At 47.5% G+C, this 20,412-nt stretch overlaps 2 protein-coding genes across 2 annotated transcripts in view; both read left to right on the top strand.

Annotated features, from left to right (window-relative positions):
- Positions 1 to 9,953: 9,953 nt before the first annotated feature.
- Positions 9,954 to 20,412, top strand: part of LOC129332124 (acyl-CoA desaturase-like) — a 29,531-nt gene continuing 19,072 nt past the window's right edge. Inside the window, exon 1 of the mRNA XM_054982975.1 lies at positions 9,954 to 10,068. Within this exon, the coding sequence (XP_054838950.1) occupies positions 10,042 to 10,068 (27 nt within the window). The 5' untranslated portion in view covers positions 9,954 to 10,041. The remainder of the gene's footprint in view (positions 10,069 to 20,412) is intronic.
- LOC129332123 (acyl-CoA desaturase-like) lies at positions 9,984 to 19,959 on the top strand. The gene is made up of 6 exons (XM_054982974.1): positions 9,984 to 10,068; positions 12,560 to 12,848; positions 14,968 to 15,098; positions 15,488 to 15,693; positions 16,024 to 16,256; positions 19,278 to 19,959. The coding sequence occupies exons 1-6, from the start codon at positions 10,042 to 10,044 to the stop codon at positions 19,475 to 19,477; spliced, it is 1,086 nt and encodes a 361-aa protein (XP_054838949.1). The 5' UTR covers positions 9,984 to 10,041; the 3' UTR covers positions 19,478 to 19,959.

The raw sequence follows: 20,412 nt of genomic DNA, 5'->3' as shown, positions 1-20,412 counted from the left end.
AAACAAACATCAGTTCCTCTAGAGGAAATGCAAATAACTAGGACAAAAGTCCCCCCATAGGCAGTACAAATGAAAATATGGAGATACACTAAACGGTATAAATAGAATTTATAAAGTGCAAGGTGCTCAAGTGCCAAACTTATTGATGTATCAAATCAAATACAGTAAATGCAATGTCTGTTACAAGCCAAATGCAATAAATACTATATCACAACTCTAATACAAGAATGCTACACAAATTCTATCAAGATATTACTCATTTGCATCGGTATACCCATGGCAGCCTCTTTAAACACGTGGCACCCCTGGAGCAAATGGCAGCTTTTGAGGGTGGGCTCTGTGGCACCACATCCCTACTGTGGGCATTTTTGTATACTAGGTATTACCACACAACTCCTTGAGTGCTTTTCTCTTAATAAAACCATATCTGATTTCATTATATCTGAAGTCTCTGTACTTCTTCCAGTCTTGTGCTGGGACGGCGGTCCCCAACATGGCACCTATAAATGCCACGGTGTCCATCCAGACCTTTCCAAGGATACTAATTGGCCACTGGCCTGCATCTGACGAAGAGAGCTGTGGCTCTCCAAAGCTTACGCTACAATAATGTTGGTTAGTTAAAGGTGCTACTGGTCTCTTTACTATTTTGCTACAAACACGGATAACTCCTCTGGATCAATTGGCCATTGATTTGATCAGTTGTGCAGATTAAAATAACAATGTTTCAGCAACAGCTGCCACCAAATTGTTGGCTTTATTCTCTCCCGCTCCCATGTATTTAAAAAATAACCCCTCTTCTTCCTTGACCTTGGGCTTCCTCTGGGCGTATGGCTGCACCTCCTGCCACAGCCGTTTTGTAGTTGGCTCCATCTCCTGTGGCAGCCATTTAGTGGTAGGCTCTGAGCAGAACCACAAGTGACAAAAGGCACAGATTGGACACTTGTCTGCTTCCCTCAAGTTTTGATGGGAAATGTAGGCAGCTTGGCGGAATGTTGGACAAGTGACAGTTGAAAAGTCCATTGGACAGCAGTCAGAGAGCGAAGCTGCAAGACCAGGATGCCTACATTTCCCATCAAAACTTGAGGGAAGCAGACAAGTGTCCAATCTGTGCCTTTTGTCACTTGTGGTTCTGCTCTCTGTCTCCTCTGACAACCATTCTGTAGTTGCACCCACCACCCTGCGTCGAAATTCCTAAGGTGCCCACAAGCATAAAAGGATGGAGGACCCTGCGCTAGGAGCGTTGCCAAACAATCCTTTGTTTGCCACTCGTGTTGGTCTTTACATTACTTCAAGCCAGGCATAGATCCAACAGCTGTTCAGAGGAGGAAGCACTTCTGCTCAGACTACTCTCATGGGAGCTTGAACCAAACTCGAAACGGAGCCCGTTCACGTGGACATGCCTAAGACACAAGTATCTGCCCAATATGACAACAGTCCAGATGTCTTCTGAATTTTTAATTTATTAACTATCCTTAGAACTTCATCTCTTGCCATCTCTCTTTTTTCGGATCCTGCCACCCCTTGCAAAAAGGCTGTTCAAGGGGGGATGTCTGCCCAACATCTCTGTCATGAAATTATCTTGCAGGCTCCCTCTGCTCCTTTATCTACTCACTTTACTCAAACAATGGCCTGACCTCTCCTTGGCTATTTTCCACTTTCCAATGTATTTAAAGAAATTCGCAGCGCTTATTGCAATAAGTTCCTCAATTTTGGTTTCGTTCGCCTGCTTGTTGACCTACATTTCTTTTGCCAGCATTTGTGCTCCTTTTTTCAAATTCTAATTTGGTCAAGATTTCCACTTTTTAAAGAAAGCCGGCTTGCTTTTTATAGCTTCCTTAACTCAGCTCATTAGCAAGGCTTGCATCCTCCTGAATTTGTTTCTACCTTTCCTAATAATTTTTATCTGAGCTTCTATTATAGTAGTTTTAAATAACTATCGGGAGTGCAGAAGAGGTTCCTTTTCAGCTCCTTTTTAATTAATCTTCTAATTTCTGAGAAGTTTCACCTTTTGAAATTCATTGTGGCCATGTTGGACTTTCTGGGTAATTTTCCATTTATACATGGGCTGGATTTGATTGTACAGCACGACTCATATCCCCAAGTGGTTCGACAACACCAAATCCTGAAAAGCACTCAGAAATAGAGAGTTGCTCCTCTTGAACTCAGTTCCAGGACCAACTGTTCTAAGGCATAATCACTTATTGTAATCAAGAAATTTTGCCTCTTTGTTGTGACCCAAGGGTGCTCAGATCATGGGGGTGGTAGTTGAAATTACCCATTATTTCAACACGTTCTCCTTTGGCTGCCTGTTTTTTTTTTCTAGCTGGAGCACAACATTCAAACTTTTGTTGACGGAGGCAATAGGATGTCTCCAAGACTCTGTTTCTTTTTAGGTCCTGGTATTTCCAATCCCAGGGATTCTGTGGGGATTTGTTCCTGCATTTTCTAGACAGCAACACCCTCCCCAGTATGTCTTCCCTTGTCCTTCCTACAGATTTAATATACAGGGATATCCACACCACTGATGCTGTGCCCCAAACATCTACATTTTCTTGGCGTATCAAGGCCTTGGCCAGGTTTTGGGCATTAGCCCACTAACGTCTCTCCATTTCAGTTCTCCAAATTCCCTTTTCAGTCTCAGAAGAACCACATTCATCTCACAGCCTGATCCAATGGACTTGGGAAGGAAATCTCACTGACTGAACTCTCTGGTGCTTGACTTGCTGCCAAGCCAATGTGCCTAGGATCGCAGCCTCGTTTTTTGTTTAATATTTGCTTCCTGCTGTTCTTTTTTTCCGACTCGAAATTCCAAAAGCTTTTTATTCCCATCTTCCATATATTATTGAAACTCATGGTAGAATGCGCCTTCACTATCATCACCAACAAAAATGTAACTGTGTCCCGATCTTATGTGCGGCCTTCCTCGAAGCGCTTCTTCTTGTCCATCAGTTTTCAGAACTGCAAAGCAGCCCAATGAAACTTGCACCTTTGAAGTGAACATAACTAACATTCCTCCTAAAGAGGGAAGCAGGCATTATTGAGGATTGCAGTCACAGCAGATGCTCTCGGCCATCTGCTATGCCCGTATACGGACTCCCGATATTTGTTTAAATAGCCTGCTCCTGGACTACTTTAATGATTTTTAAAGAATTATTATTGATTTTATGTTTTTGTGATTTTAATGTATTTTTTAATGTTGTTAGCCGCCCTGAGCCCATCTGTGCGGAGGGCAGGGTATAAATCAAATCAAATAAATAAATAAATAAAACATTGAAGTGAGCCATGTTTTTGAAGACGCAGAAATGACATGTGTTTGCATGTTTATATGTTTTATTGAATTATTTTATATACCCTTTTAAATGTTGTTTTGATGTTCATTGTCTTGGGGGACTCTTTGGGTGGAAAGATGGCACAAAACTGTTTCAAATAAATAATGGCGCTCTGCTTCTTTTGGAATTGCCAATCCTTGACATATTGGTTCCAAAGAAAATTGGAAGGTGGAAGGAACGTGAGGGAAGGCGGCAGCCTATAAAGGCAAGAGGACAAGAAAGGGAATGGAGGGTAAATGCTGGTAAAAGGAGAGTACGGGCAAACCCTGCTGGAGACAGGGAAGGAAAGTTGGGGTTGGCACCTTCCCACTCAACTAAAGCTCAGATTGGTTTGCTGCGCTGTTGTTTTTCACACCCTTTTTTTTGTAATCTTTCTAGGTAAGCATCCACACATGTATGGATATTGCACAAGCATGCACAACATGCTTTCCTAGGCCAACAGAACAATCCATTGGCAAATGATTGCTATACTGCAGGGATCCCCAAAATGTCATCCCTGGATGCTATGTAGGGTTGCCAGCCTCCAGGTAGTGGCTGGAGATCTCTCGGAATTACAACTGGTCTCAAGGCTACAGAAATCAGTTCACCAGGAGAAAATGGCTACTTTGGGGGGTGGACTCTGTGGAATAATGCCATGCCAAGGTCCTTTCCCTCCCCAAACCCCACTTTCTCCAGGTTTCTCCAGGTTTCACCCCCACAGATGTCCAGAAATTTCCCAACTTGGAGTGGCAACCCTAGTGCTATGATACCTGCTGACACCCATGTTTTTAGAAAGTGGAACTATACCATCAGGGACTTTTGCCCAGCAGGGCTTCTGATTGGCCATTGGAGGACTGGTTGACTGCGTACGGATTTTAAAAACATTGTTTTGTCAGTAGTTCCCACCACAGTACAAAGATTTTCACTGCATGACCAAAGACCAGCTGCCTATGCAAGAAAATATTTTAAACACATTAATTTTTAAAAGCATTCTGTTAAGCAGTGGTTAAGCCTGAAATGTTGAAGAGTTACTTTTAGAATTAGGCACTAATAACTTGACATTTTGTTTGGATCTGCCTTCTACAGCAGCCATTTTGTGGCTGAGCCTGTATCAGAATTCCAAAGATGCCTGCCGCCTCAAAAAAGTTAAGGCCAAACTACAAGTGACAAATGACACTTGAACAGCAAGTGGCTTGAGTGGAGAGCAAGTGGACAGGCAGGAATACACTTCCTGTTCAAGTGTCATTCGTCACTTGTAGTTTGGCCTTCAGAGACCCTGCTGTAGCACAATATCCAGCAATGTGTGAGTGCAGCCCAAGACAGATTGCAGCCTAGGGGTGGAACTATGTATTGAATGAAATGCTGTGGTTTTTTTTAAAGGACGTTTTTGCTTTTTATAAAATCCAGCCACTGGTGCTGAGATTTGAAGGGAAAAACAGGCAGAGCGAGAGACAGGTTGCTTTATCCATTGCCGTTTTCCTGTTGGAAAACATCACAGGTATAGGGGTATAGATTGTTCAATTTCTGAGGCCAGGAGGAGTGGGGAACATGTAGAAGTTAACCTTAGGCCAAAGATCAAAATCTTACAAAAACAGCTCAAATATAATCAAGAAGAAACAGATCTTAACCACATAAATTAACAACAAATGTAGTAAAAACTAACTGGAAAGCACCAATTAAAGAAGGGAGCCTTAACTCTTTTATAGGATGAAGGTAGCTTGACTCTTGAAAGCTTATGCCGTGAAAATCTTTCTGGTCTTTAAAGTGCTACCAGACTCAAATCTTGATGTTCTGCTGCAAACCACCCGCCTGAAATTAAAAGAAATACATTCGGGATACACCTTATTAGAAGTTTCCCACACTGAATATATCCCTTTTAATTGGCCTCTCTTGATGAATTCATTAGCTGTAACATTAAGATAACCATCTCCCGAGAGATCTCTTTATGTCCATGTAGAAGGCTCCAGGGCTTGCCCTATGCTTGCCCAGAGCTTTATTCTGTCAACTCACAAGGGAGCCCTTTCTGACACAAGAGGACAAAACAGGTATAAATGAAGGAAGTGGTTTACATTTGAGCCACGGGACGGGTTGCCAGGGAAGATGGAAGGATAAGGCGCCATTTACAAGTCACGTTAAGTCCTGTGGGTGAAGGCTGCAACATCGTAAAGAAAACGCACCTCATTTTTTCACACTGAAGTGATCTACAGCGATCGAAGGAGAAATGGCAAGTTGGGTAAAGGATACAAACAGTGAAATCCTAAGCAGTTACTCCAGTCTAAGCCTATCGATTTCAATAGGCTTAGACTGGAATATTTGTTTAGGATTTCACTGAAAGCTCCCCCCGCCCGATATTTACTTCATTTATACCCCACCTTCCCCCCCCCCCGCCATAGGAATACAAAAAGGTTTACACGATTCTCCTCTCGTCCATCCCCCTCCCCAACCTTCTTGAGGTAGGTTAGGCTGAGACAAGCCCAAAGTTACCCAACAGACTTCCATGGAAGAGCAGGGAATCGAACCTGCATTGCTCAGACCCTAGTTTGGCACTCTAGCCACTGCACCATACTGTGGCTGGGGATAAACCAGTGCTGGACTAGAATCTTGGGAGACCTAGTTTGGCACTCTAGCCACTGCACCATACTGTGGCTGGGGATAAACCAGTGCTGGACTAGAATCTTGGGAGACCCAGGTTTGAATCCCCACTCTGGGTGATCTTGGCCAGTCATACACTCTCAGCCTAACCTACCTCGCAGGGTTGTTGTGGGAGGGGGAACAAACAGAAAAATGGGTACACACTTGGGAGAAAGGTGGGGTATAAATAAAGTAGTAATAAAATAAACACAAAAAAGTTCTAAGGAAAACAATCAGAGCCGACAGGTGCCTTCTAGTTCTGACATCAGTGATTTTCCAAGAATCACACAAGGAATTATGAGGCTGAGCCTACTCCCTCCGACATATAACCGGCAAGGGGGGGCATTCCTTCTCCTTGAACATAAAAGACAAATTTTGAAGCGCCATCCTCTGCAAGCTCCAGACCAGGCAACACACACAGTGCATGGCCTTTCATTTGCGAAAGTTGGACTCCAAACTCAAGGCCAGTGTTATGTCAGTCTCTTACTGGGAATACAATTTGTACTTTTTTATAACCTGTGAGGAGGGAGTGTAAGAATAAGTGGTGCTGTCTCTTACCAAGTGAGAGGAGCTGGGCACTCTAGCCAAAGTTTGGTCTGCTGGGATGGGTAACAGCTTGCTAAATGTCTGCATGGCTCCCCCCCCCACACACACCGCTTGTCCCTTTTGCCCCACATCCTTTTCGCTGAGGAATGAACCCAAGGCCAACTGTCTGCAAAGCAGGTGTTCTGAGTCAGTCCACTGAAAAGTCAACAACCTTTGTAAAAATATTCCATCAGAGGTTGGTCATCTTTTGGCAGGAACGATCAGACCAAAAAGCAAGCCAAATGAGCCACTATTACCCTCTCTGCATGCCAGGTGCTGTAGTCTTACTTCCTCACTGGTGGGGAGGCTGGGTCTGGAGAAATTCTGACACCCCACCCCCCCAGTTTAACAGCCCTCCAGCCTCACTGATGAGAAGTCCAGCAGTGCATCCCACCCGCTCCGCCTTCAGTCAGTATACCTGACGATTTTTTGCCTTCCTGTAGCGTACAGCAGGGTGGCTGGGGGAGGTGAAGAAGGCAGATAGCTGTGAATTTCCTGTCTTGTATAGATGGAGGACACTCCGATCAGGGGACAAACAGCTGTTGGTGGTCCCTGGCCCCAAGGAGGCCTGCCTAGCCTCAACTAGAGCCAGGGCCTTTTTGGTCCTGGCTCCCACCTGGTGGAACGCTCTGTCTGCTGAGATCAGGGCCCAGCAGGACCTACTATCCTTCCGCCAGGCATATGGCTGAGGCTGGGCCTCCGCCAGCCTGAAAAAAAAGGGGTGTATAAAATCATAACCCTCCCTGTGAAGGCTGTCCACCATCCTGTTTTAAATGTGTATGGATTTTTATTGTATTTTAATAAGTTGTTTTTATTATATTTTGTATTTTAATATGTTGTTATCCGCCCTAAGCCCGCTCGCGGGGAGGGCGGAATAGAGATTTTAAATAAATAAATAAATAAAATGGTTGGACAATGATCCTTGAGCTCCCTTCCAGCTCTATGTTTTGTTGTTTACCCATAAGAAACACACATCTTTGGCCGGCTTGTAGGCATGACTGCTTAGCCAGCCACTTGAACTTGAGGCCTGGTAGGGGGCAGGTGGGAAAGGTGTGCTTGAAGTGCCTGCGGGAGGTCCACCCAGCCGGTCCTGATACCAGAGTACCTGTGTAACCTGGGCCAAAATCAGCAGCTCTGCAGCACACTTGGGATTGACTCTGGAGAGCCCCACAGTAGCCAGCTTGTGTTCACAGCGAGAGGGGGAGCCATGAGTCACTTCTGACACCTTCCAACCCTCCTACGTATCTCTGCTCAGACACAGCGCCAATCCTAGGAAGTCACATTCAGGTGCAGGTTATGGCATGCAAGGCCCTATACTACATCAATAACTGGCCCAAATAAAATGTAATTTAGTATTTTAAAGGTTTTTTAAAAAAACATAAGTCTTTCATAATCTAAAGTGTAGCATCCCTAGCTTTGGGCATATATCCAGCGCTGGGTCGAGGCCGTAGTGGACAGAAGCCACTAGGGTCTCCCTGGATGGACATTTCTTAATCTGACCTTCCTCACCACACCCCAGCGAGGTAGGCAAGCATCTGTCTCTGCGTGGCCTGGCACAGCAGGAGTTCGACTCTAGGCTTCACGTCCCACTTCTCCCCATACCACCACCTTGTGCACTCATTCCCTGTGTTGGGGAGAGCAGTGTAGGCAGAGACAGACTCTTTACAGCAGATAGCTGTGAATTTATGAACTGTTGTTTTATGGTTTTAATATTTGTATTATATTTTTATAATCTGTTGTACCTTGCCCTGAGCCCGCTTGCGGGAAGGGCGAGTTAGAAATGTAATAATAATAATAATTTCTTGCATTGTGTAGATGGTTGGACAATGATCCTTGAGGTCTCTTCCAGCTCTGTTTTGATGTTTACCCATAAGACAGTACACATCTTTGGCCAGCTTGTAGTCATGACTGCTTAGGGGCAGATGGGAAAGGGTGCTTGAAGGGCCTGCGGAAGGGAGGCCGATCCAGCTGGTCCTGATGCCAGAGCACCTGTGTAACTTGGACCCAAATCAGAGGGGATTAGCCCCCAGCAGTTCCACAGCACACTTGGGACTGACTCTGGGGAGCCCCACATTAGCTAGCTTGTGTTGACAGGGAGGTGGGAGTCACTTCTGACACCCTCCAACTAGGGTTGCCAGCTCCAGGTTGAGAAATTCCTGGAGATCTGGGGGATGAAACCTGGAGAAACCTGGAGAAAGTGGAGTTTGGGGAGCGAAAGGAACTTGGCATGGCATAATTCCATAGAGTCCACCCCCCAAAGTAACCATTTTCTCCAGGTGAACTGATCTCTGTGGCCTGGAGATCAGTTGTAATTCCAAGAGATCTCCAGCCACTACCTGGAGGCTGGCAACCCTACCTCCAACCCACCAATGCGCCCCTGCTTAGGCACCCCGTTTGTCTTAGAAGTCACTCATAATCTACAGCCCTAAAGCATAGCTTCCCTAGCTTCATGCATATATCCAGCGCTGGGTCGAGGCCGTAGTGGACAGAAACCACTGGGGTCTCCCTGGATGGACCTTTCTTAATCCGACCTTCCTCACCACACCCCAGCGAGGTAGGCAAGCCTCTGGCCCAGCAGAGCGGGAGTTCGACTCCAGGCTTCGTGTCCCACTTCTCCCCTCAAAGATCCAGAGGAATTAGCCGTGTTAGTCTGTAGTAGCAAAATAAAAAAGAGTTCAGTAGCACCTTTAAGACTAACCAATTTTATTGTAGCATAAGCTTTCGAGAATCAAGTTCTCTTCGTCAGATGCATGATACAAACCTGTTTGCACCCTGTTTGCGCGCTCGTTCCCTGCATCGGGGAGAGCAGCGGAGGCAGAGCCAGGCCCTTCGCAGCAGCGGCAGCAAGGCGACGGTGCCCTGCGCAAGCCTTCCCCGCCCACGCGGTGCGCCAAGGTAACTCTCGGTCAGCGCCTTCCCGGGCACCCGAGCGGGGCGCTGCATCGCCGGCCGCCTCCCCCTCCGCCCTCAGGCGGGCGAGAGGGCCGGGCGGAGCCACCCCCTGCGAGCCACCGGCGAGGCCGTGGAATTGCAGCAGCTGCCGCCGTCCAACAGCAGACTCCGGTCAGCCAATGCCGAGGACGCGTCGAGGTGGCACCAAAGGCCCGCCAGCCAATGGGAGCCGCCCGCCGCCTTGCCAAGGGCTCAGCCCGGCCTCTTTGCCGGGATTCGACCGCTCTGAGCGTCGCCGGTAACCAGCTCGCCCAGCGGACTCCTGGCGCGGACGGACCCTGCAAAGGCGAGAGCGGCGAGCGCGCCAAGGAGAGGGAGGATTGCGAAAGGCCGGCCACGCCACCCCTGCCCTGCGGGTCACTCCAGGGCACCGGGCGCTTAAGTAGCTCGCGGGAAAGCTCCCGCAGGCAAAGAACCCGCGGCGCTTGCAGCAGCAGCAGCACCCAGCCAGCCAGCCCGCCCGCCCGCAGTTCGCTCTCTGTCGCACCGGCGAAGGCGACAGCAGCAGCAGCTGCGCACCCGAGCGAAGAAAAAACCGGCGCAGTAGGAAACGTCGAGCGCAGCGATGCCTGCCCATCTCGCCCCGGAGACGGTGAGTGCCGGGCCGAGAGCGGGGGAGCGGGGGCCCTCGTGGGCATCGCGTCGTGCCCGGGCTCCCTGCTCCCGGGGTCCCTGCTCTCAACTCCGGGCATCACCGGCGCGACTCCATCGCGCCTTGCTAGAGCCTACGCAGCACTTAAGCCGAGCAGCCCCGCCTTGCTCTCCAGCCTCGTTAGGATAACCGGAGGGGGGGGCGTCTAGGGGGGGGAGGTCGTCTGCTGCAGTCAATGGGGTCGGAGTTGGGCCGAGCGCCCCGGGCCGCCGAACGAGCGCAGCCCGCACGAGGGGGCGGGGGCGCCGCGTGCCGCGCCGGGTGCCGGCGGAGGCGGGCGGGCTCGGCCGTCACGGGCTCGAGGAGGAGCTCCATGTGCGGTTCGGGGCGCGCGTCGTCCCGAGGCCCGGTGGGAATGCGAACCCAATTGGTGGTTGCAGCTGCTGCAGCGCTGTCTGCACGCAGGACGCGGTCAAGGTGAAGGAAGCCGAGCGGGAGGCGGAGAAGCCCGGAAAGCGCCTTGCTAGCCGTGCCCGGGGAGGCCGCCTGACCGCTGCCCGTTTCGAGGCTCGAGGGGAGCATCCCGGGCATTCTGCGCGGCCGCTCCGGCTGCCAAAGGTGCGCAGGAAGGATGCTTGCAGCGGCCATGCGCAGGGACGGCGCTGACTGCAAGCTGAGAATTAAAATAACACCAGGGCAGCAGTATTGTTCCGCCCAGCTTATGCCGCTGCACCATCTATCCAAGGGTCTTATGCTAACTCAGAATTCTCCATCGGTCCAATCGCCTCCTGAAACAAAGGGGTGACATGGCTTTGTCCCCCTCTACATGACAAGCTCAGTGAAGCACAGAAACTCGTCTGCGGTTTCATCAGACAGGGCTGGCCTTGTGCGCACAGATAATGTTTATTAATGAAATGTCAAACTGGTAATTCGGTTTTATGTTGGTAAAAGGTGCAAGGTGTTGAGTCGCATCGAACCCATAACCAGGCAGAGGATAAAGGTTAGCATTCCTGAAGACGGAGAGCATTTCAGACAAATGTGTTTGAGTGCCTTCTGCTCTTCTTATAAAAGGAGCCTTTATTTATTTTCAGGAAATGGGTATGATGCAAAGCATTCATACTGGCAGGAGGGTTGCCAAATCCAACTGGGGAAATTCCTGGAGGTTTGGGGTTGGCACCAGGGGAGGGGAGGGTTTGTAGTGGGGCGGGGCCTTGGCAGGGATATGATACCAAGGAGCCAGCCCCCCCAAAGTAGCCATTTTCTCCAGGATAACTGATCTGTGTAGTCTACGGATCAAGGGTAATTCTTGGAGGCCCCACCTGGGGGTTGGCTTCCAGAGTGGGAAGTTCTGGCTGACTTTAATTGGATATGGCTGCTGGCCTGTAGGGGGCAGTGTGTTGTATGGGGCGTGTTATGATAGTTACAGGCAGCACAATCCTAAGCAGAATTACACCCCTCAAAGTCCATTGAAGGCAGTGGGTTTACCGGGTGGAACTCTGTCTAGGATTGCACTGTCACACTATGAGATAAGGCTCAAGTGTACCTGGCAAGTTGGGGGTTATGTTAGTTTCTGGTCACCTTTGTGCTGTGAATCAATGAAAGAATACATACAAGTGTGCTGCTGTCACACACAGACACGCAAACCCCAGCCGCACTTGCTCATCTTCCTGGCCCTCAATATGATGCTGGAATTTTTTTTTACCCATAATTCCTCTCTCTCAGTGGCCCTGCTGGTGACTGATTGGACCCCATGCAAGAGATCAGATTTTTTGGTTTAATTAATCCTGAATAATGACTGAAACAAAGGTTTCTTTAATTGGGTGACCGCCTTAGCTAAATTTCACCAATCGCTGAGTAACCAACAGCATGCTGTGCGACAACTTTGTGAACTGCTCTTGGGGAAGGAAAGCGGGATAGAAATAAAGTACCAAATTATGCCTTAAGTACTTTAGTTCTGTCTGCAGTTGGTGCGTGGGGCTTTTGTTCAGGGACTTGCAGCCTGTTCCAGCGCATGTTTACTCAGAAGCAAGCCCTATGGGACTGACTTGCATCTGTTGCCCTTCAGTTTTATTTATTTATTTATTTTGGGTTTTTCTGCAAGTGGGCTCAGGCTGGATTCCATCATTTAAAACCACAAAAATATCATATTCCATAAAAACCAATAAAAACATTTAAAATTCAGTTAGCACTCATATGATATAACTGGCAAACAAATGGCAACAGTCAATATTTGGCAGTCAAGGCTTTTGGCTCTGGGCTTCCTTCCCTCTGTTAAATTCCTCAGTCCTCAATTGCTACTCTTCAGTACTACCTGAAGGTACTTTACTCTCTCCTTTCACTTTGCTTACTGAGGCCTGTGTGGAGAGGACTTGAAGCAGTTGCGACATGAAGGGGCCAGTTCACGAGGGCTGAGTGAATAGCAAACCCCTGTTGATTCTTAATCCTCTCTGGAGCTTTGACATGTCTTTCTTCCTTTTCCTTTTCATGCCAGTACCCCGCAAATTTCTCCACTGCCTTTCCTCACGTGGCCCAGAATGGGGTGGCTAACACGGAGAAGGATCGTCCCAACATAGAGAAGGACCATCCCGTGTATGAAGACTTGGGAGCTGGGAGAGGTATGACAGATGACATTTTTGATGAGACCTATCGTGAGAAAACGGGCCCCAAGCCTGCCATGATCTACGTCTGGAGGAACATCATCCTCATGGGACTACTCCACCTAGCTGCCCTGTATGCCATTTTCATCATTCCTGCCACAAAGTTCGCCACCTTGCTGTGGGGTAAGGAAGCGATGCTCTAATGTTCCTTTTTCAGTCTCTTCACAATTGTCTAATTATTTTGCTCTGTCCTTTTGTTCAGCTAAGTGAGATTTTGTGTTCTCAGAGATCTTTGGGGGGGATTAATTGTAGCCTGCAAACGTGGAAACGGGCCTTCTGAGAAATGTTGTGAGCGGTTAAATAGGTTGAAAAGTGTATGAGGTGTCCCTCCACTGTCTTTTGAACCATTAAAAAATACTTCCTTCCCCTTTGCATCTGAACAATTTTCTGTGGGCTTGTGGAATATACATTGAATAAATAATAATAATAATAACAACAACAACAATAAAGTCTGGTAGGGACAAAGGAACAGAATGCTAAGGCTTTGACATCAGGAAGTGGCCTCACACTTGAAACCACCCTCCATAAGGTCTTGTGTAAAGACCTGGGACTTCATTGATGGCCGTTGTGGACACAAAGATGATAAATGTTCCTAAATACTGTGGGTGGTTAAATAGATTGAAAAGTGTATGAGGTCTCTCTTCAGGGCAACAGGGAGGCCTTGGCATCCAGGCGTTTGGCCTCAGACCTGAATCCACCCTCCAGAGGGTCTTGTGTAAAGACCTGGGAATACATTAATGGGCATTATGTGGACACAAAGATAATAGACATTCCAAAATATTACGGAAGAAGGATGAAGCATTTTTAATTAGCCTAAGCAACAAAAGTGTTGGGAGGAAACATGTCTTTTCCAAAGTTAAGGCACAGAGCAAACCTTGATAGTTCTTTCTTAGACATTTTTGAAGGCTCCATAAAAAGATTTAACACACCAGCCTTGTTCTCCCTAGTGGCGTTTGATGTATAGCAAATTATTACGAAGGATGGCCAAGGCTTTCTGTCTCTTCTTGTACCCACCCACCCACCCCCCATCTGCAGGCCCTTCCACTGCATTCTTTCAAAGAGCAGCTATTTAGTAGAAGTTTGTCAAATGGAAGTTTGTCACATCCAGCCCAATGAAGAGTTCTTTTAAGCTCAAACATATTGACACACACAAATTGTGTGAACTTTTGAGCTCAACAGAACTCTTCATCAGTTACAAAAGTTTAATGACAGAGAAGGGCAGAAAAGCATATTTTCCAGGCCGTGGTGTTAAGACCGAACCTTGCAAGCATATGCGAGTAGGTATTCACTTTAGTATTGGGGTTGGAATTAACAGCATGTTCTCTGGGAAGCTGAATTCAGTTCATGTCCTCCAGTCTTTATTCTTTTGCTGAAATACAGAAACTATTTGAAGTCCAGCCAAAGTTTTCTTGCATACCCACCGGAGACAATTAGTTTATTGCTGTCTTTGGAGGCATTGGTCTTGCAAAGCAAGTTTAAAATGTGGCTTTTTATTTCCTCACATCATCACAATGATTAGCACGATCTGTCTTGCTTTTTTGTACCGAATGGCAGTAGGAAAAGAGTATGGGTTCTGGAATCTGCTGTGTCCATCTAGTGCCCTTTGATGCTGAATAAAACGTCAATTTCCCTGGGAAACCACATGGTCTAAAGACAATCTCTCCTTCCAAGCTCAAGAAAAATGTGGGAGCGACACAGGCTCTCCTGATAAAGTAGCCTCCACTTGCGGAAGCCGATTTGTGCTCTCCCTTGAATTCCCATGGCCTTACGCTGCTCACAACAGTAAACCATTCACAGAACAGTCAAATGAGCAGAACGTTGGCTGAGAAACAGATCAACCAGCTTTCAGCTGATGCTAGAATTTATACTCCATTGGCCTTGGGGAGCGCGCCACAGGCTGTTGGCTCCCTGGGCTAGAATCACAGGTTTGCTCGATCCCTCCACGGTCCTAATGTGTGGAGGTGCAATGTCCTGGGTTCGAATCCCGGTTCACTCCACAAAACTCAGTGGGTGTCATAGTCTCACGCTAAGCAGTTCACTCCATCCACTTGAGACTGAAAGCTTATCAGCAACAAAGACTGCTATCTCTTTTACCATTCCTCTTACCACGTGTTCTGAAATTTAGTGCTGAGACCAAGGGTGTGTGTGTTTGTTGGTGGAAAGGTAAATCTTACCATGGGGATCTTTTCAGCTGGATGATGCTGAAGCATAAGTGTGACGGCCTCTTCTTTACCTGTTGTAGCATTTGTGTGCTTCCTCATAAGCGGTTTGGGAATCACAGCTGGAGCACACCGTCTTTGGAGTCATCGGTCTTACAAAGCCAGCTTGCCTCTCCGGATCGGCTTGGCTATTGCCAACTCCATGGCTTTTCAGGTGAGAATGGCATACGGAAGAAGGGCGTTGTGACCAAATTCCATATTCAATTTCATTGAAAGCATATAACAGGAAATGTTCTGCCCCCTAATGGCTCTTGGTAACAATTTGGTTTGCTCCCTTGCATATGCAGCAGGGTGTGGAAGAGCTGGGTTCAAGTCCCAGATTATCAGGGAGTCCTTGGACTGACGTAAGCTTGTCACTCTCCACGTCGGCCTCAGTTCCCTCTTTTTTAACTGGGAATAGGGCTTTCATCAAGGATGCAGGATAAGGAAGTATTGTCATCGACTTTGAGACCAGGGCAGGATATAATAGTGTGTTAGACAAGTTCAAGTTGTGCAGCACATAACATCATTAATATTTTGGCCATGTGGCTGTATTTCATCTAGAATGATATTTATGAGTGGGCCAGAGACCACCGTGCCCACCACAAATTCTCCGAAACAGACGCAGATCCCCACAATGCAAGTCGGGGCTTTTTCTTCTCCCATGTCGGCTGGCTGCTGGTACGCAAACACCCAGACGTCATCGAGAAGGGCAAGAAATTGGACCTGTCTGACCTGGAGGCGGACAAAGTTGTGATGTTCCAGAGAAGGTGAGCAAAAGGAGTGGCGGTGGGGGGAGGCGACAAGGAATGTGTGACATTTCACACTCAAAATCTATTAAGTGTTCATAATTCAAGATCTATAGATTCCAGTTTTGAATAGTCTAAAACAGTAGTTTGAACTTCCTCATCCTTGGTTTAGGGCTGAAACATACTGAAGTTTGTGCATTTATGCAAATACATATCTATCTATCATGCGCTGAAGTCAGCGGTAAAACTGAAAATGTTTGGATTTCAAACCTTGAGAATTCTACTGTGATCTCCCCCCCCCCCATCTCCCCAACATATGCTGCACTGCAACTTATCCTCCTTTCTTGACAGGCACTACAAGATTTCGTTGGTGATTATGTGCTTCTTTCTGCCTACCTTTGTGCCTTGGTACTTCTGGGGAGAAACCTTTTGGAACAGCTTCTTAGTGGCCGCCATCCTCCGCTACGCCATCATCCTTAACAGCACGTGGCTGGTGAACAGCGCTGCCCACATGTATGGCAATCGGCCCTACGATCAACGCATCAATCCCCGGGAAAACCACTTCGTTGTCTTTGGAGCTTTAGGTATGTTGGGGCCCAGAGGTGGCTGTGGGCTTTTCACATTTCCCCCCTCAGGTGTGAATAGGAAAGGACTGTCAGGCACTCTTTGTCTTTAGGCTCTTCTTTAAATTCGAAGCAGAGCTGCAGAGGATTCTTCCCCAGCTGTCCCCCCAGTCTGCCTTCTTTCCAGCAAAGCCCCTTTCCTTGCTTGTGAAGGGCGGCAGCTTGTTGGGTAACATCTGGGCTGTTCCTATGCCACAAACAGAAACAAATTATTATGGCTGCTTTCACACACACTAGGTAATACATTTTCAGTGTGCTTTAGCGATCGTTTGCCACTTGATGTTCCTTTGTGAAATAGGTTGCCTCTGTAGCTTGCAGCAACTTTTTCTGACTTTGGTTGTTATGGCAACTACAGTTTCTTCCTGTAAAAGAGGTGATGCTGTCACAGTTATTCTTTGCTTTGATTACTATTATAGGTTGTATAATTGCCACATGGAGAAACTACTGCACAGTTGCTTTTTAGGTGGCCTTAACCTTTAAGTGAATTGGACCTCACTTAAAGTGAGAGCCCCTGGCCCAGATTCGGCCATGGAAGATCTTTGAGTGAAAGTGCAGCTGCGCCGATAAGGATCTTGAAGGTCTCAGAAAGGATTTGGAGTTGACTGCCGCATCCCGTGCTCCTTGAGTGTTCTATGCTCTCTTTCAGATAGACCAGGGGTGGCCAAACTGTGGCTCGGGAGCCACATGCGGCTCTTCTAGACATATTGTGCGGCTCCTGAAGGTCTTTGAGTATCGCTGTGGCAGTTTATTTTAGTTTCGTTTATTTCCCTCCCTTTCCTTCTTTCTTTCCGTGCCTTTCCCTCCCTCCTTTCCCTTCTTTCTTTCCATGTCTTTCATATTTTCATTTAAAATGTTGGGGTTGCTAGGTCCAACTCAGAAAATACCTGGGGACTTTGGGTGTGAAGCCTATCAAGGATGTGATAGCACTTGTGTCAAAAGTCAGGTGATGGCTCTTCCCAAGCCCCACCCCTTCTGATTATGTCACTTCCAGCATACTGCACCCAAACCCCACCCCTTCCTGTGATGCCACTTTCAAGACACTCCCCCAAACACACCTTTTCCTCTGAAGTCACTTCAGTGCATCATGTCTTGTGGCTGTCAAACATCTGACATTTATTCTGTGTGGCTCTTACATTAAGCAAGTTTGGCCACCTCTGAACTAGACAGGGAAGCATTGGGGTGGCAAGGGGTTGAAGGGATATTGGGACGGCACAGGAGAGGGGGAGGCATCCATTACCTGCACAACGTAGAGCAGGCCACTGAAAAGCAAAGCGATGCCCTCAACTTCGTGCCTCATTATCTGGGGCTTATCAGATGGGTGGGATAGAAATTATGTGTTAAATTACATAAATCCTTTCCTCGGAATGAGTCATAATCACCACTGCATTTCCAAAAGGTCTGGTATTTAGTTACGTTTCTAAGACAGGACATGGTTTTGAAACTGCCAGTGCTGTTGCTGCCCTCTGTTCTTGCAGAGTCGATCCTGTGAAATGCTGAGGGACAATATATTCTTCACCCAGGGTCTTTATTTGGCCTTGATCAACATCTCTACTTTCCTCTGATTTTATTTGCTGATCAACTTTATGGTCACTTCTTTGATACTCTTTCCATTTGCTATGTATTCCGTGACAGGCTTTGAGAGAGCGTGCAACAGTGGTTGTGTCTTTTCCCCTTGTTAACACCACTCCAGTCCTTCTGTTCTCCCTCGCTTCCCTCCCCGTGTCCAGTTTTAGACCGTAATCTTGTGACGTGGGCCTTCCATTTCATTTTACACTGTAAAAGTGCAGGGCTTATTGACGACAGTGTATCCTAACATATAGAAGGCAAGCCGTATTGGTATCTTTTGACTTTTTATCCTCACACAGGCCCATTGCCAATGACTCTAGCCTTGAGGTTGCTGCAAAGCGGCTACTTGCTGCCGGGAAGCAGCCCACTGAATCAACGGCCTAAGCACTCCTTCCCGTGCCCCCCCTCAGCTCCCTCCTACTCTCAACTCCAGGCTGTTGCGAAGCGCCTGCTTGCCGCTGGGAAGGGTCCCGCTGAATCAGTTTTCTAGAGCCTGGTGTATTTTTTTCACACGATGCGTGTTATTTCTAGTTAATATTACCTCAGTGAGTTCTCTCTTCGCATGTGGCTCAGTATTCTCAGGCCGAACTGGCCAACTACTTCATGGAGATAGAAGTTGAATTCTTGGAATTATCTTGGCACATCCAATTTGGTTTTCCCTTGGGGTGCTGGGAACTACTATCTCAACTTTCAGCAGGCACAAAACTAGTCTGCCTTTTGGAATACCAGTTCCTCTGCACGCTTCGTACTCTCTTGGTAATAATTTGGTATTATCATCAGGAGAATATGAATCCTGTAGTGGAATTGGTATTTCCAGAGGAAGTCCCCGAAGAAAGCACCTGTTAAGAGCCACTGCTGATGTGTTATATTTAACCCAGTTAGAAAAATATCTGTGACAGTTGTCCATCTGCAGTTAGTTGGATATTGAACATTAACCAGGAGGTAAAGTGTTGGACATCTATATCCTATTTTGTTTACTTTGACCGGTAGTGGGATTGAGAGCAGAACTCTGCCACCTTTGGCTTCAGAGGGGTTAGAAGGGTGTAACCTGGTTATTTTAACTCTTCTGATCAAAAGAAAGGAGAAGGTTCTAGGAACATAAGTGCCTCTTGAAAGAACAGCACGAATCTCCCCTGACTTATCAACTGTTTATTTAAGATAACTTTCTTCGGCCTCTCCCACTGGTCCTTCATTCCTAAGAAGGTTTATAGAAGGAGGCACTTACGCATCTGGAGAAATATCTGGTACTAACTGAGACTGGACACATGGCAGAACTATAAAGCAAATGGCTGCAGGGATGGGAAGTATTTGGAACTGAGCCCCAGCAGGGAGATAAAGTTGCCCTCTGGGCATTTGAAGGAACACAGCCTGCTGTGCTTGCTCTGAAGTTTTCTCTTCCTGTCCCTCTGTCCCCAGGTGAAGGCTTCCACAACTACCATCACACCTTCCCCTTTGACTACTCCACCAGTGAGTATGGCTGGCGGTGGAACTTCACCACAAGTTTCATCGATCTTATGTGCTACCTCGGCTTGGCGAGTGACTGCAAAAGAGTAGACAAGGCAACTGTGCTGGCACGGAAAATTCGGACTGGGGACGGTAGCCACAAGACTGGTTGAAGGCCCGCGCCCTCCCCATCCCATGCTCCTGACCGCCTTCTCATCCTACAAAGAGCCTGGGCAGAAGATTAATGTTCCATTCACTAACTACCAAGCAAAGCTATCAGGATGCTTTAAGGTGATGACTCTAACCCCCTGCAGCTCTCCCTTCTGAACCAATGTATTGAGACCTCTAGCTTTCTCTTCAGTGGTCTAAGGGATGCCTTTCTCTGAGTCTCCCAGGAGAAAAATGTCTTTTCTGGGTGGATGTGTATGCGTGTTTGAGTGTGTGTTTCAGTGTCCCTTTTCTCATTAAGAGCTGGTAGAGCATCCTGTGCCAGCTGACATCTCTGTAGCCAATCAGAGGGTTGAACTATCCCCCAATATGGCTGCACCAAAGCCGGGGACTTCTTTCCACAGCAATAGCAGTAGTGGATGCTTGACGAAGGGCCAGCTGTCTAGCTTTTGAAGCTGGAAAGCTGTCCGTTCTCTCTCTCTCTCTCTCTCTCTCTCTCTCTCTCTCTCTCTCTCTCTCTCTCTCTCTCTCTCTCTCTCTCTCTCTCTCTCTCAGATTTTGGTGTCTCCTGGAGACAGAGAAGAAGTATGTGTCTTAGAGGTTAGAGTAGGAATAGAAAGGAGAAAGACCTCGGGGGCTCTCCCCTCCCCAGAAATAGGGGGGATTGGTTTGGGCAAATGGAACCGGGGGAATCTGCCGCCTCTCTGGAGCCGTGGCTGTTCTTCCTCTCCCGTGTCTGGCCTTTGAAAGTGAGAGGCCGACTCTGGATTCTAAGATGCCTGCCTAGGAATGCTGAACAGCAGAGCCCGTGGTTGGTTTCCACAGGAGCAGACTTAGTTGTGGAGACATGGGCATGTCAGAGAATGGGATTCTTCCTCAGAAAGGAGAAAGAGGGCGGTCGTGGAAGGCATGGGGACCAAAACTAGACTCAGTCTGGAGA

This window comes from Eublepharis macularius, chromosome 6 (genome assembly GCF_028583425.1).
Source record: "Eublepharis macularius isolate TG4126 chromosome 6, MPM_Emac_v1.0, whole genome shotgun sequence".
Lineage (NCBI taxonomy): Eukaryota > Metazoa > Chordata > Lepidosauria > Squamata > Eublepharidae > Eublepharis > Eublepharis macularius.
This window is presented reverse-complemented; position numbering and strand designations above follow the sequence as displayed.

What these genes read in the sequence shown, in the direction of transcription:
- LOC129332123 (XM_054982974.1), top strand. Translation starts at nt 10,042, where the DNA reads ATGCCTGCCCATCTCGCCCCGGAGACG. An exon ending in GTTGTGATGTTCCAGAGAAG is followed by an intron (nt 15,694 to 16,023) that starts GTGAGCAAAAGG and finishes CTTTCTTGACAG; the next exon opens with GCACTACAAGATTTCGTTGG. An exon ending in CGTTGTCTTTGGAGCTTTAG is followed by an intron (nt 16,257 to 19,277) that starts GTATGTTGGGGC and finishes CTCTGTCCCCAG; the next exon opens with GTGAAGGCTTCCACAACTAC.